Raw genomic sequence first — 12,674 nt, 5'->3', positions numbered from 1 at the left:
GGGTGGGGGGTGGGGGATCATCTACCCTATGTAAGCTTGTCAATCTAAATGGCCATAGGAGTATCAAATCAGTCATAGCTTCAAGTTTATTAAGCTCAAATCAGTCATGGCTTCAAGTTTATTAGGCTCAAAATCTACCTTGGAATTCCCCACCCCCACCCCAAAAATGTGACAAAGTAATTGATCCTAATGGTCAGAGAGGATCCATGGTGTGTCTTGATTTATACTTAAGTTCAGAATCTACTTATTTCCCTTTTATAGAATCCAGTCCTTCGATTTGGAGTTTGGGTGAGTGGAACTCAGATGGACTCCGCAGCATCCTTACGATGCTACTAGTAAGGAAATATTCTTTATGAGTATGATTGTACTCATTTTTACAGTTTTAGCTGCTGGTCTGAAAATCTTGAAAAGTAAACTAGGTTTTTGATCTAAAAAGAAGATTTTAACCAAGATTTCAACTGAGGTTGGTTCGGTATGGTTTATTGATGTGCTTTATATGGGAGATTGGCAAAGAGATGCTTCTCAGTTTTATATTTTACTGGAGACATTGAGCATCCAGTTGGTGTAGGAAGTAATTATAGGGTGGTGGATGGCTAGGTTTCTAGACAAACACACCTAAGTTTGTTAAGAACACCCTTTCAATTTGTGTGTGTGCATTGGGGGGGGGGATCTCATGGCTGCGGATAATCGCATGTACTTTGTTAACTTTAATGACAAAAAGTTTACAAGTATATATTGACATTTGAACTCCTATGTAAGTTAAAATATTTTAAAATAGAAATTCTGTCATAAACTGATGCCTGGAATACATTTGCATAGCTAGTTCTAGATGTGCATCTCTCGCTGTTGAAGTATTATTATAGTACCTTGTTGTTCTGTTTTTCATTTTCCATTAACTTGGTTTTATCGTACAATTAAGTTGATGAAATGAATCTTCAAGCCCTTAAATTTTAGCAAGAGGTCATAAACCTATCTATTGATAGGTCTGGTTTGCCTATTTGAAGATTCAGCTATTGAAAATAAAGCTTGTTATAAAATAACTTTTGGTTATCAGTTGTTTTGTTGGCTGTTTTGAGGTATCTACCATAGGCTGCTGAATTTTGTGACCCTCTCATGATATTTGACTCTAACTAAGTGTTGTTGATGCATGGTGTGTCGGTGATGTTGGGTTGCAAAATTGTCCGGGTTCTATGCAGTGTAAGTTGTAAAATCAATACTATGGTTTTATTTGTTCATTACAACTGTTTTAGAAACGTATAAACTTTCTGTTTCTTTTCTTCCTTTTTGCAGGCTTGCTGGGCTTGCATTTATGTTTTCAGCGAGCATTTTACTGCAAATCCTGGTATGTTTTCATAATCAGACTAAGTAGAGAATTGTAATGATTTTTTTTCTTGAACAGCAGCATCATTGATTATATATTCATTAGCAACATATGTGTGAAGCTTTGCCCATGTTCATTTATCTGAACCTTTACAAAAAGTAAACCCCAAAACTCGTAACAGCAAAAATTCCCTGAGAACATATGTCCCTGGTTGCAAAGTCAATCTTCGAGGAAGAAAACCAATTGGAAGCAAAGGACTTCCTAGAAACACCAAAAAGCTCTTCAGTTGATAGTGCCCAATCAACATGTGAGAGCCAATATCAGCACAAAATCTATGGAAATATCTCAGATGTTCTGAAAAAAATCCTCCTAGTTCTTTTTCCCTATAACACTCCCTATAACACCCAACACAAAAAGTGAAACCCCTTGTAACAGCAAATATTCCCTGTGAACATACGTATTCCCCCATTGCAAAGTCAATCTTCAAGAAAACCTACTGGAAGCAAAGGACTTCCTAGAAACACCAAAAATCTCTTCAGTTGATAGAGCCCAAGAAACATGTGAGAGCCAATATCAACACAAATTCTGGAAATGTCTCGGATGGTCTTCAAAAGTCCTCCTAGTCCTTTCTTTCCATTAAACACCCAATGCTGCATGGGTACACAGATTCTGCAACGCTGACACCTTTTTCCCAAAAGGACTTCTTGGCCAATGTAGGAACGTATGCTTCACATCTCTTGATCAGCACCAACTGATTCCAAAGATACCCATGTAGTAGTACCACATTTCAAAAACAGTTCAATTCAAGAACACGTGTGTTGTTGATTTCTCCTTGTTATCTCACAATCTAAACCTCTTTGTGAACTATCGATCCCTTGACTTTTAAGTTGCCCAAAGTTGGTGCTTGATCCAAAGCCGCCACTGAAGCAATCATATCTACTCTGTTGTTTTTCTCCCCACCAGTGGGGACCGGGGGGGGGGGGAGGGGTGGAGCTTGAGTTTTCCAAATCCTCTTAACTTGTACCAAAACTATTTCTTCCTCCTTGTGTCTGCTTGTAGCCTGCACCCAATAATAATTAATAGGAAATAATAGGCAGATATGAAAGACTCCCCCACCCCTCCTCTCCATACTTTGGGGATGGGGGAGTCTTTCACTGTAGGCATGGTGGCTTCCTTATCCCTTGCCCACACTATGCAGTTGAGTGCTGCAGCACCTCAACCTCCCTCCTAGCCATCTATCTTCCCAAACCTCACCCTCGTGAACTCGGTACACCCTTTTTATACATCTTTTTCTTCATATTGGCATTCACACCTTTACATAAGAAGTCTCGTCATTTTTCCATCTTCTTGCAAGCAGAGATTGGTGCCAATAATACAGACACTATACACATTCGGATGCTTGATTGAGCACTGGAGAGTAATCAAGCCACCTATTGATAGATATATTCTTTTGCACCCAGCTAATCTTTTTCTCTATCTTAATCCAGACTAGCATTCCAAACAGCCGTACCTTGGGCTTGCGCCAATATGAATTCCTGAGTAATTGGAAGGAATTTGATAAGTTGAAGATCCAAACTTATAATCTCCCTGCTTACCACTTCTTGCAACACTTCACCAACCACTATAATAACGGATTTGTACAAGTTCTCTCTTGATCCTGTAATTTATTTTAAAACCAACAGGAACCCCCCCCCCCCCCAAAAAAAAAAAAAAAAAAAAGAAAAAAAGAAAAGAAAAGAAAGAAGCTGACTTCTGCTCCACATGTAGCCTATGAGCGTAGATTTTCAAAGTTAAAACTTCCGAGTTATGTATCATGTGGTGCATATGCCCTCCCAATGGGTTCCATTTTTTTGGTTTTTACCACACATGATAGACAGATGGGGGTATCTTTCTTGCCACAGTTCTTTCCTTAATTTTCTCAGAAATGATAATGAGGTTTTGTTCATGAGAACAAGCTTCTACACGATCATTGTATGGCAAGCATTTTACAAAAATACAAAAGGATACAGATATTTTAGTCACAAGGGGTGAAGTTCATACCACAGTACCACACTTCTCGGGAAGTTGTGAACAACACAAAGAGATGATTGGTGTTCTCTTCTCTTTTGCACATAAGATTCATCTATCAGCCAAATGTACACCTTGAGTTTGGAGATACTCCGGGTTAGCAACTTATCCAGAGCCAAGACTCATACAGGGCCTCTACCTTTTCTTTATGGATTGAGCTTTCCCCAAATTGTGTTTGGGAGAGGGGTTTTTTTTTTTTTTGGGGGGGGGGGGGACCTATTATCCCTTGAGAAGTGTAGTGCAGGAGAGACTTAATGAAGAAGATTCCATTAGTTGGTTCTGTCCACCTTGAATCATAGCCTAGTCCTTGCAAGTTGCAACAATTTTCTTAGATCTTTAAATGATGTTATAAGGTTTCAGATAATGATCATACTAAAAAAGAGCACCCAGTGCTCTGGGAGGGGCAAGTGTATGCAGCCTTACCTTTTGCTTCGCTGGAGAGGCTGCTACTTATTAATCATTTCAAGTTTGACAAGACTCAGAAATTGTTGATTGTATAGATTCCAACCTCTTGTACCCCAAGATGTGGCAATTTAACAAATTTTGACAGCTAAAATTGGTACTTGTTCATGAACATCATTGCCATGTCCTGGTGGGATGTATCATGTACACACATGTGAAGTTAGTTTTGAACTGATAACTCAATAATGAAAACTAACAGGTCTTATCCTCATTAATTGGGTCTGGCTAATTTGGCAAAGTGGTTCCCTGTTTGACCATTCCATTTAATAATACTGAAACATTGAAAAAAACCCAGGATCCATGCTAAAGGGGTGGCCTAGGCTGGGCTAATTTTTTGAATGCCAGCTGCAAATTCGAAGCATCCACCCTCCTTACTTTGTTTGGGCTTGGTACCAGCTGTGAAAAATTGCTGGACTTACTGCTATGATAATTCCTGAGCAATTGTTTAGAAGTTGCTCCACCCCCCTCCCCCCAAAATCATCCCCCCCCCACCCCCCCCCCAAAAAAAAAAAAAAAAAGATGGTGAATCTCTAAATAGGGGAAATCTCTTCCTAGAAATGCTCAAAAACCAAGCACTCTAAATTAGGTGTGAATACCTCAAAGGTCCTCTTCCAGTTGAAGACAGCCGTATAATATCTTTTAAAAGCATTGGATGATGAACAAATTTTATTGCAATAACAGAAACAAGAGGAAATTACAACCCAAAGGAGGCTCTACATAGCTAAAGAATTCAAAAAAATGACTAAATGGTATATCCTTGTATATTTGGAGAAAAAGACTGTAAAGTTCTATAAAGTTCTTTTTACCTGTATCTTTTGGAGACTATTTTTATCCCAATCTTTCATTTGCTTTTGATTCATGGAACGTTTTGTGGCAGGCTTGTGCAATATACAACAACTGGTGGCCAATGTTAACAGGTAGGAGAGATGCCGGAAAACCACTCAATTGGCCTCAAGTATTTTTACCTTCCAATAGAAAGGTTGACAAAATCTTCATATTCCCTGCAGCTCTTATGTATGTTCTAGTGCCCATGCCATGTTTGTTCTTTGGAGGTGGCTCCACCCATTTCTTAACCAGTAGGGATGGCGGGGGGTAAGTCATTTGTTTTAATCACATATTGAGTTATGAAAGTCATTTTTCTGTGTTAATGTTTCATGCTATTAATTTACTGTATCTTTAAATTCTCTATATTTTTTTGGCAATACTTCACATTCCTGACACCCATTCCATTTGGATTTATGATCGAAGCATGTGTTGTATGCTATGTATTTCAAAAGAAATGCCTTGTGGGGGACCAAGGTTCAAGGTTATGGCTTGAAACCGAAATATTTCGATCGAAACCAAACTTTCGGTCGAAACATATACTTTTTTCCTGCGAGTTTCGATGACCAAATGGCCAAATTAGGTCCTGAACTTCTACTAAACACTATTTTAGGCCCTTTAAACATAGTGGAATCCTTAGATTTCAAAAAACCACCCCAAAATCGTAGTTTGATTTCAGACACTGTGATGCAGTTGGGCGTTGGGCTTGAGATAGCCTTTGATTTGATTCATTTTCTTTCCTTTTTAGAATTAGTATTAGTATGGTAGATTTTCAATTGAGTGAGATTTTATTTCTATTTTAATTAGATGCAATATTTGTTTCAAATAGGAAAGTAGGTCTGTTTTCAGTCTTTAAATAGATTTATTGAACTCAACTGAGATTTAGAATTGATTGAAATTGAATGAATGTTTTGGGTGAAACCATGGCTGTTGTGAGCTGCGATTCTCTTGTTCTCCCTCTCTGAAATTTTCTTTTCTGTTATTCCCTTCCCTTTCATCTTCGACTCCAGCTTCTTCCTTCTTGTCTATATTTCTGTTTGTTACACCTAGCTGCTGCCCTGTTTCTGGCAGTAGTTGCAGTCCCAAACAAGGGGCTCGATCTCTACAAATTCCCACCAGGCCAGTTCAAGAATTTTTGGACTCATTCCTACAATAGAAACGACTCACCATACACAGATCCAAGACCAAGTTTGGTCTATACTAGAGGCTCTGACCAGAAGTTCAGATCTGGTTTTGTACCTGCGATGGACTGAGTTGCAGAACAAATTAGATCCTGCTGGTGGAGTCTATCACTGCTGGTTGTCGCGTGCATCTAATAGGGCTTGAGGTTTCGATCCTTGTCCTAAACTTGCAGATCCAGCAACTCTGTGGTGAGGGAGTTCCTTCCTTTGAAGGTCTACCTTGGGTTACCGTTTTGTGTTCTATCGTGAAGAAGAAGAAGAGGATTGGGTTTCTAAAATTACAAGTAAGGACAGTTAATTAACTTTACAAATAAACCCTTTATACTGGAAGTGTGTTTTATTAGTTCCTCCCTACTTTATCAATTACAAAACACCCCCCTCTTTTAATTTTCCTACTTCTATCATCCCTGTCAATTGTTATAATATCAGTAATGCACATGGTTGTTTCTGAATTTACATTATTGCCCCTCAATCATTAAATTGAGATGTTTAGTCATCCTTGTGGGCCCTAAGCAATCCGATTCCGATTTTTGGGATCTGGATCCACATCAAGTGGTATCAGAGCAAATTTCCTGTCCTCTATAACCATGACAAGTCACATCACCAATGTTGAGTTGCACAAGTTGTATCGTGAGGTACTTGAGAACAAAAAGGAAACTAACGACAGGGTTGAGAAGAATGAGGAAAAATATGACAAGTTCATGGACGAGACTTAGGTGCCCTCACTAAAATTCTTTCCTTTATGCAAAAGTCTGAAACGTGAGTCAATGAAGGACCATCTACACCCCCTCCCCAGTTTAATGCCTTACGGATTGAAGATACACTTCACCGAGTGCAATGTGATCCTGTTATACCCCAAGATATTACTCAACAATTTTCTGACAGAGATTATGGCATCAAAGTTGAGGTTCCAAAGTTCAGTGGTGAAAAGGGACCTGAGGAATTTCTTGACTGGCTTGCTAAAGTTGAGAGGATTTTTGCATATAAGTCTTTTCCTGACGTGAAGAAATGTGAACTCATCCTCACCAAGTTTATGGGGTATGCATGTTCATGGTGGGATGATGTACTACATGCAAGGTTTGTCACAAGACTTGGACCCGTTACCAATTGGGAGGTCATGAAGCAGATCCTGACTGAAAAATTTGTTCATTTTAATTATGAAAAGGTAATGTTCCATAAATTACTTAACTTGCAACAAGGTAACAAGGATGTGAATTCCTACACCCTTGAGTTTCACAAACTGTCTTCAAGGTGTCGACTTCAGGAAACAGACCAGCAACGGGTGATGTGATATATCAGTGGGCTAAGTACTGAGATCCGACTCGAGTTGGCTAACACTGATTTCAGGTCCATTGATGTGGCAGCGGCTCATGCCAAGACAACTGAAGAGAAGTCCATTTATTGGAAGGGTATGCTTAAGACTTCTTCAGTTTATAGACCTCCACGTATGGAGGAAAAGAAGCTTGAAGCTCGCAGAGTTGAAGAAAAAAGGTCAGAGTTCGTCAAGGACAGTGATGAGGTGAAGAACATTAGATGCCATAGTTGTGGCGAGAAGGGTCACTACTCCAACAAGTGTCCCAATAGGACTCGTTCTGTGAATGCATTAGAGAAGCAACAGACAGAGAAGATTGAAGATGAGTCTGCTTTATAGCCTTATCCCCTCGAGGAAGATGATATGTTCGACTATGGTGATGAGGATGTAGAAGCTCATTCAACTAGTTTTTCATCATTTTCAAACAGACTAGTTGACAAGGCTCCTCTCTTCAGACAGAAGGGTACTCTCCTGCACGGCTCTGACCCTACTGATGTTCATGCAGTTGTTGATACTGGGGCAGAAACAAATTTTATATCTGCTGAATTTGTTCGAGCACACAACCTTCCACAAAAAAAACTTTTCAAGAAGATTCATGTGCGAGGTTTTGGACTCACAACTCGAGAATAGGCCACTGTAGTTGTTTGAGTACACTTACAGTTTGGGTTGTTACAGTACCATGTCACCTGTTTGGTCACCCCATTGGCCTAATGCGACATTCTTCTAGGGCGACCTTGGCAGCGTTATGCTGGTATTATCTATGATGGTGTACGGAACACCATCAAGGTGAAGCAAGGAGGTCGTATGTACTTAATGAGGCCACACGCATTATCAGACATGCCACGTCGATGATTGACTCCTGCTCCAGTGACACGTCAGTTTACTCTCTCCTCTTGGAGTTGTGTTCCCGCCTTCTACTTCGAAATACGTGTCACCTCATCAGCGAGCAACTTACAAGGGTATCTTGGAAGCACGACCTAACTCGACGGAGTTGAGTTCTTTTAAGACCGGGAGAGCTGATGCAGTTGGGCGTTGGGCTTGAGATAGCCTTTGATTTGATTCATTTTCTTTCCTTTTTAGAATTAGTATTAGTATGGTAGATTTTCAATTGAGTGAGATTTTATTTCTATTTTAATTAGATGCAATATTTGTTTCAAATAGGAAAGTAGGTCTGTTTTCAGTCTTTAAATAGATTTATTGAACTCAACTGAGATTTAGAATTGATTGAAATTGAATGAATGTTTTGGGTGAAACCATGGCTGTTGTGAGCTGCGATTCTCTTGTTCTCCCTCTCTGAAATTCTCTTTTCTGTTATTCCCTTCCCTTTCATCTTCAACTCCATCTTCTTCCTTCTTGTCTATATTTCTGTTTGTTACACCTAGCTGCTGCCCTGTTTCTGGCAGTAGTTGCAGTCCCAAACAAGGGGCTTGATCTCGAAAAATACCCACCAGGCCAGTTCAAGATTTTTGGGACTCATTCCTACAATAGAAACGACTCACCATACACAGATCCAAGACCAAGTTTGGTCTATACCGGAGGCTCTGACGAGAAGTTCAGATCTGGTTCTGTACCTGCGATGGACTGAGTTGCAGAACAAATTAGATCATGCTGGTGGAGTCTATCACTGCTGGTTGTCACGTGCATCCAATAGGGCTTGAGGTTTCGATCCTTGTCCTAAACTTGCAGATCCAACAACTCTGTGGTGAGGGAGTTCCTTCCTTTGAAGTCTACCTTGGGTTACCATTTGTGTTCTTTCGTGACGAAGAAGAAGAGGATTGGGTTTCTGAAATTACAAGTAAGGACAGTTACTTGACTTTATAAATAAACCCTTTATACTGAAAGTGTGTTCTATTAGTTCCTCCCTACTTCATCAATTACAGAACACCCCCTTCTTTTAATTTTCCTATTTCTGTCAACCCTGTCACTTGTTATAATATCAGTAATGCACATGGTTGTTTATGAATTTACATTATTTCCCCTCAATCATTAAATTGAGATGTTTAGTCATCATTGTGGGCCCTAAGCGATCTGATTCTGATTTGTGGGATTCGGATCTGCATCACCTTGGGTTGGTAATGTACGTTGTATGCATTCTCTCTAATGCGACCTATTTCACACAATGTTTGGTACCAGAACACATATAATTCAAGGGAAACAACTTAAATATGCATTAAGAATGAATTGATATCAAATTAAACCGTTTCATAAATCATACGTCACACATGGTTTATTACAAAAGAGCAACCCAATGCACGAGGATCACCTATGCCCATCCTAGAGTCCTAGAGTCCTAGTACTACATTGAGTTCTGGGCAGGATTTAAACCACTAGAATTTGCTACTGCGGTCGTATCACAAAAGCTGACCTTGTCATATTATGGTGGAAGAAACACTTGAAGTCCTCCATAGTAGGTGTATAAATGGAATCATCAACAAATTGGAAATACCCTAACCTAGGGTGTAGATTCTGAACCATGAGGAACCAACCACCAAGTATTTAACTCTTCTTCTTTTTACTTTCTTTTTTTTTTGGTTGCAAAAATTAGTTTTTGGGAAAAGTGATATACAATTAACTTTGAATATTGCACAAATCTTCCAACAACGCAGCAAACTATCACTTCCACTGTGTTCCTCTACTGCCTAAGTACTTGTTCCAACCTTGTGCCAGCAGTGATTTGGCCGAGAAAGCACAAAAAATGGGTTTTCCAAGCTTCACTTTGAAAAAACCTATCGAAATGAGCGATATGGTTCAAAATCTCGACCCATTTCATTAAAAACTATATATTTATACTATACCCAAAGTAATGTTTGGCCGAACTTTTGGCGAAAAGAAACTTTGAACCGAAACCTTAAAATTTTGGTTGAAATATGTACATCTTTAAGTATCACGTGGTTTCATTTCTAGCCTTTGCGAGACCTAAATATTTTCACAAAGTTTCACAAAATTTTGGTGAAGCTTGGAACCATGTGTGGTACAGAACACATTCTGTACGGAAAGTACTGAAACATAATGAGTAGTGATTTTTCCTGTATATAAATGGTTTTTTGAAAGTAAGTTCTTTTTAACAGATGGATATACCTCTGCAATTCTATAATGACAAGGAATAAGATGGATAGTACCAGTTTGCTTCTTCCAGAAATGACATGTATTGTTTTACAACATCCATGAAGTTATTGGTTGTATTGAGTTATTTCTGTAGTTCATTTTTCTGACGAAATTTTACCTACAAACCAAAAAGCCAACATCAGACCCAAACTTTGTCGAGAGTTCTGCTGTTTCTGATCTGCTTTTCGGATACCTATGTGATTAGGAGATGAGTGTAGCATCCTCATACAAAACACTGAATGGAAAAAAGTTTGAAATGTTATCCACAGTGATGTTGATGGTTGCTCTCTGTTTTTCTTGCAGCTGGATAGATGCTGCAAAGTTCCTTACAGGGGCATCTGCTGTTGGGAGCATTGCCATTCCTGCAATCCTGAGGCACGCCAATTTGATAGAGACAGGTGCCATGTTCATTGAGTTCACTTCTTTCTTCATCCTTGTCTGCACTGTCATGTGTTTTCACCGGGTTAGTCTTGAAGATGATTGGTGATTATCTACCTTATGCAAGAAAGCATGCAACTTCTGTGCGATCAATCGGCAAAGCTGTGTAAGGCCTACACAAGAAATTTCAAAGAAAATATAGTTTTCTTTTTCTTTTTAGAAAGGGCGGCGGTATGTTCATGATAGAGAAACTTTAGGCTCTCCAAATTGCCATATAAGCAGGATATAAAAATACGTAATTCACTGATAGGTATATTCATTCAGGAAGATGATTTACACCATCGGGCTTAATGCTTATCGCCCTGCAAGTGCATTATACGTGTGTTGATGTATGTGCTGATCATTTTTCCTTTTGGTTTCATCCCTAACATGACCCAGTACACTTAAGCAATGGTATCCAAGTCAATAGATATGTCTTGTTTTTTATGTAGCAGCTGCAATTCAAGATATAAATGGTTTGATATGCAGGTAGTTGTGGGCATTTCTGAGTACAGGCAATGGTAGAAAATATAGAAGCAGCAGAACACTGCCATCTTTTGGTTCTTACACTTACACAGTAGGCTGGGATCTTTAATTTCCTGCACAGCTCACATGGGAACAGGGTTTCAAAAATCGGAAAATTGGATTGGAAATTGGTCGATTCACCTTGGAAGCTGCCGGGATGAGTCCTGATTTCTGCCGTTTTGAATTAGAATATTCCTTCCAAGATTCCCTTGAATCGGTGGCTTTTCAAATCAAATGGCCGATTCTAGGTTATTGAGGCCGATTCTGGTTGATTCCAGTCGATCTCAATCGTCACCAATTCTTGTTTTGAAACCGTGCATGGGTTGGGGATGCTCCTGGACGGCTCGCATATTTGTCTATGCTGACTTAAATTTTGTAGTCATCGGTCAGGACTCAGGATCCCTGGTCACATGACATGTTTGACAAGACATAATGAGCCCGACTTGGTTATAAACGATCGTTCCTGACTTCCTGGTGCAAGGGTGTAACTTGACAGTTACTCAACTTAGCCTGACATGTTTAAAGCATTTGAAATCCCATTTAAATGGCACGACATGTTTAAAGCCTGTTTAAGAATAAATGGGGCATTCACCCCGTATAAGGTCTGTTAACCCGATTATTAGTAGTCCAATTAAAAATTGGTACCCCATATAGACAGTTTATAAAATGGACTATGTTTAGCCTATGAGGCCCGATTAGCTAGGTGGGTCTGTCATGCTGTGAGGTCTTAAAGTGTAAAAGTCTGATTAATTAGGCCTGATTCGATCGATTGACACCTTAATTTAGACCAAGAACAATTTTGCCATTTTCCAATCAATTTTTCATGTCCATTAAAATATTACAACAGAGGAGAAAGGTTCACTAGGCTTGCATGACTTTTCTATTACTTTAAACACCAATCAAACTATTTATGTTCTTCTCTTAGCTTCCAAACATAGCATCAATGTAGGTGGAGAAGCACCTCTTGCCATGTGGTCGTTGCCCAGTTGCTATAGCGCTTTGGTCTAATTTTGGAGAGAGGTTGCTTGTTCGATTCTTCCACGCCCTCCATAGGATGCTTGGCATCTTGTTATCCCCCCCTCCCCTTGCTGCCCTCTTGGGACACCATTCTAGTGGTTTATGGGCTTTTGTAAGGAATGACCAAAAAACAGACATGGAAGTAATTCTCTAGAGCTGAGTCCCTCTCTTTCCCTTAACAAAGGGGTAGATATGTCATTTTACAAATAAAGGAGAGAGAGAGTGTGTGAGGCGTTAGTATACGATACTATTCCCTTTTCACACACAAATAATATTGTGGGCCATCCCAGGTGGGATGATGTGATTGGACCGCCAATTCCTCATAGATATAATTGTAAATATCCATGAAGAATATACCACTAGAAGAGTTGTTTTAGTTACCCGAGGAGATTCAGCTCGTTTGTAGCACATATTAGATGGTTGATACATGGTTATATTGAAATGA

At 39.4% G+C, this 12,674-nt stretch overlaps 1 protein-coding gene across 2 annotated transcripts in view; it reads left to right on the top strand.

The window, feature by feature from the left end:
• The window catches only part of LOC122087702 (vacuolar protein sorting-associated protein 55 homolog), an 11,975-nt gene extending 841 nt beyond the window's left edge, over window positions 1–11,134 (top strand). The window contains exons 1-5 of one of the 2 annotated variants that reach the window (XM_042656905.1): window positions 215–1,197; window positions 1,291–1,342; window positions 4,728–4,767; window positions 4,858–4,942; window positions 10,574–11,134. In XM_042656905.1, the coding sequence (XP_042512839.1) occupies window positions 1,310–1,342; window positions 4,728–4,767; window positions 4,858–4,942; window positions 10,574–10,757 (342 nt within the window). In that variant the 5' untranslated portion in view covers window positions 215–1,197; window positions 1,291–1,309 and the 3' untranslated portion in view covers window positions 10,758–11,134. Of the gene's footprint in view, window positions 1–214; window positions 1,198–1,290; window positions 1,343–4,727; window positions 4,768–4,857; window positions 4,943–10,573 lie in introns of those variants that run through there. The other variant, XM_042656904.1, reaches the window with a different exon arrangement.
• Window positions 11,135–12,674: the final 1,540 nt, after the last annotated feature.

Source organism: Macadamia integrifolia, chromosome 8, assembly GCF_013358625.1.
Source record: "Macadamia integrifolia cultivar HAES 741 chromosome 8, SCU_Mint_v3, whole genome shotgun sequence".
Classification (NCBI taxonomy): Eukaryota; Viridiplantae; Streptophyta; class Magnoliopsida; order Proteales; family Proteaceae; genus Macadamia; species Macadamia integrifolia.
The sequence above is the reverse complement of the archived record's forward strand: the minus strand, read 5'-3'. Positions and strand labels throughout refer to the sequence as shown.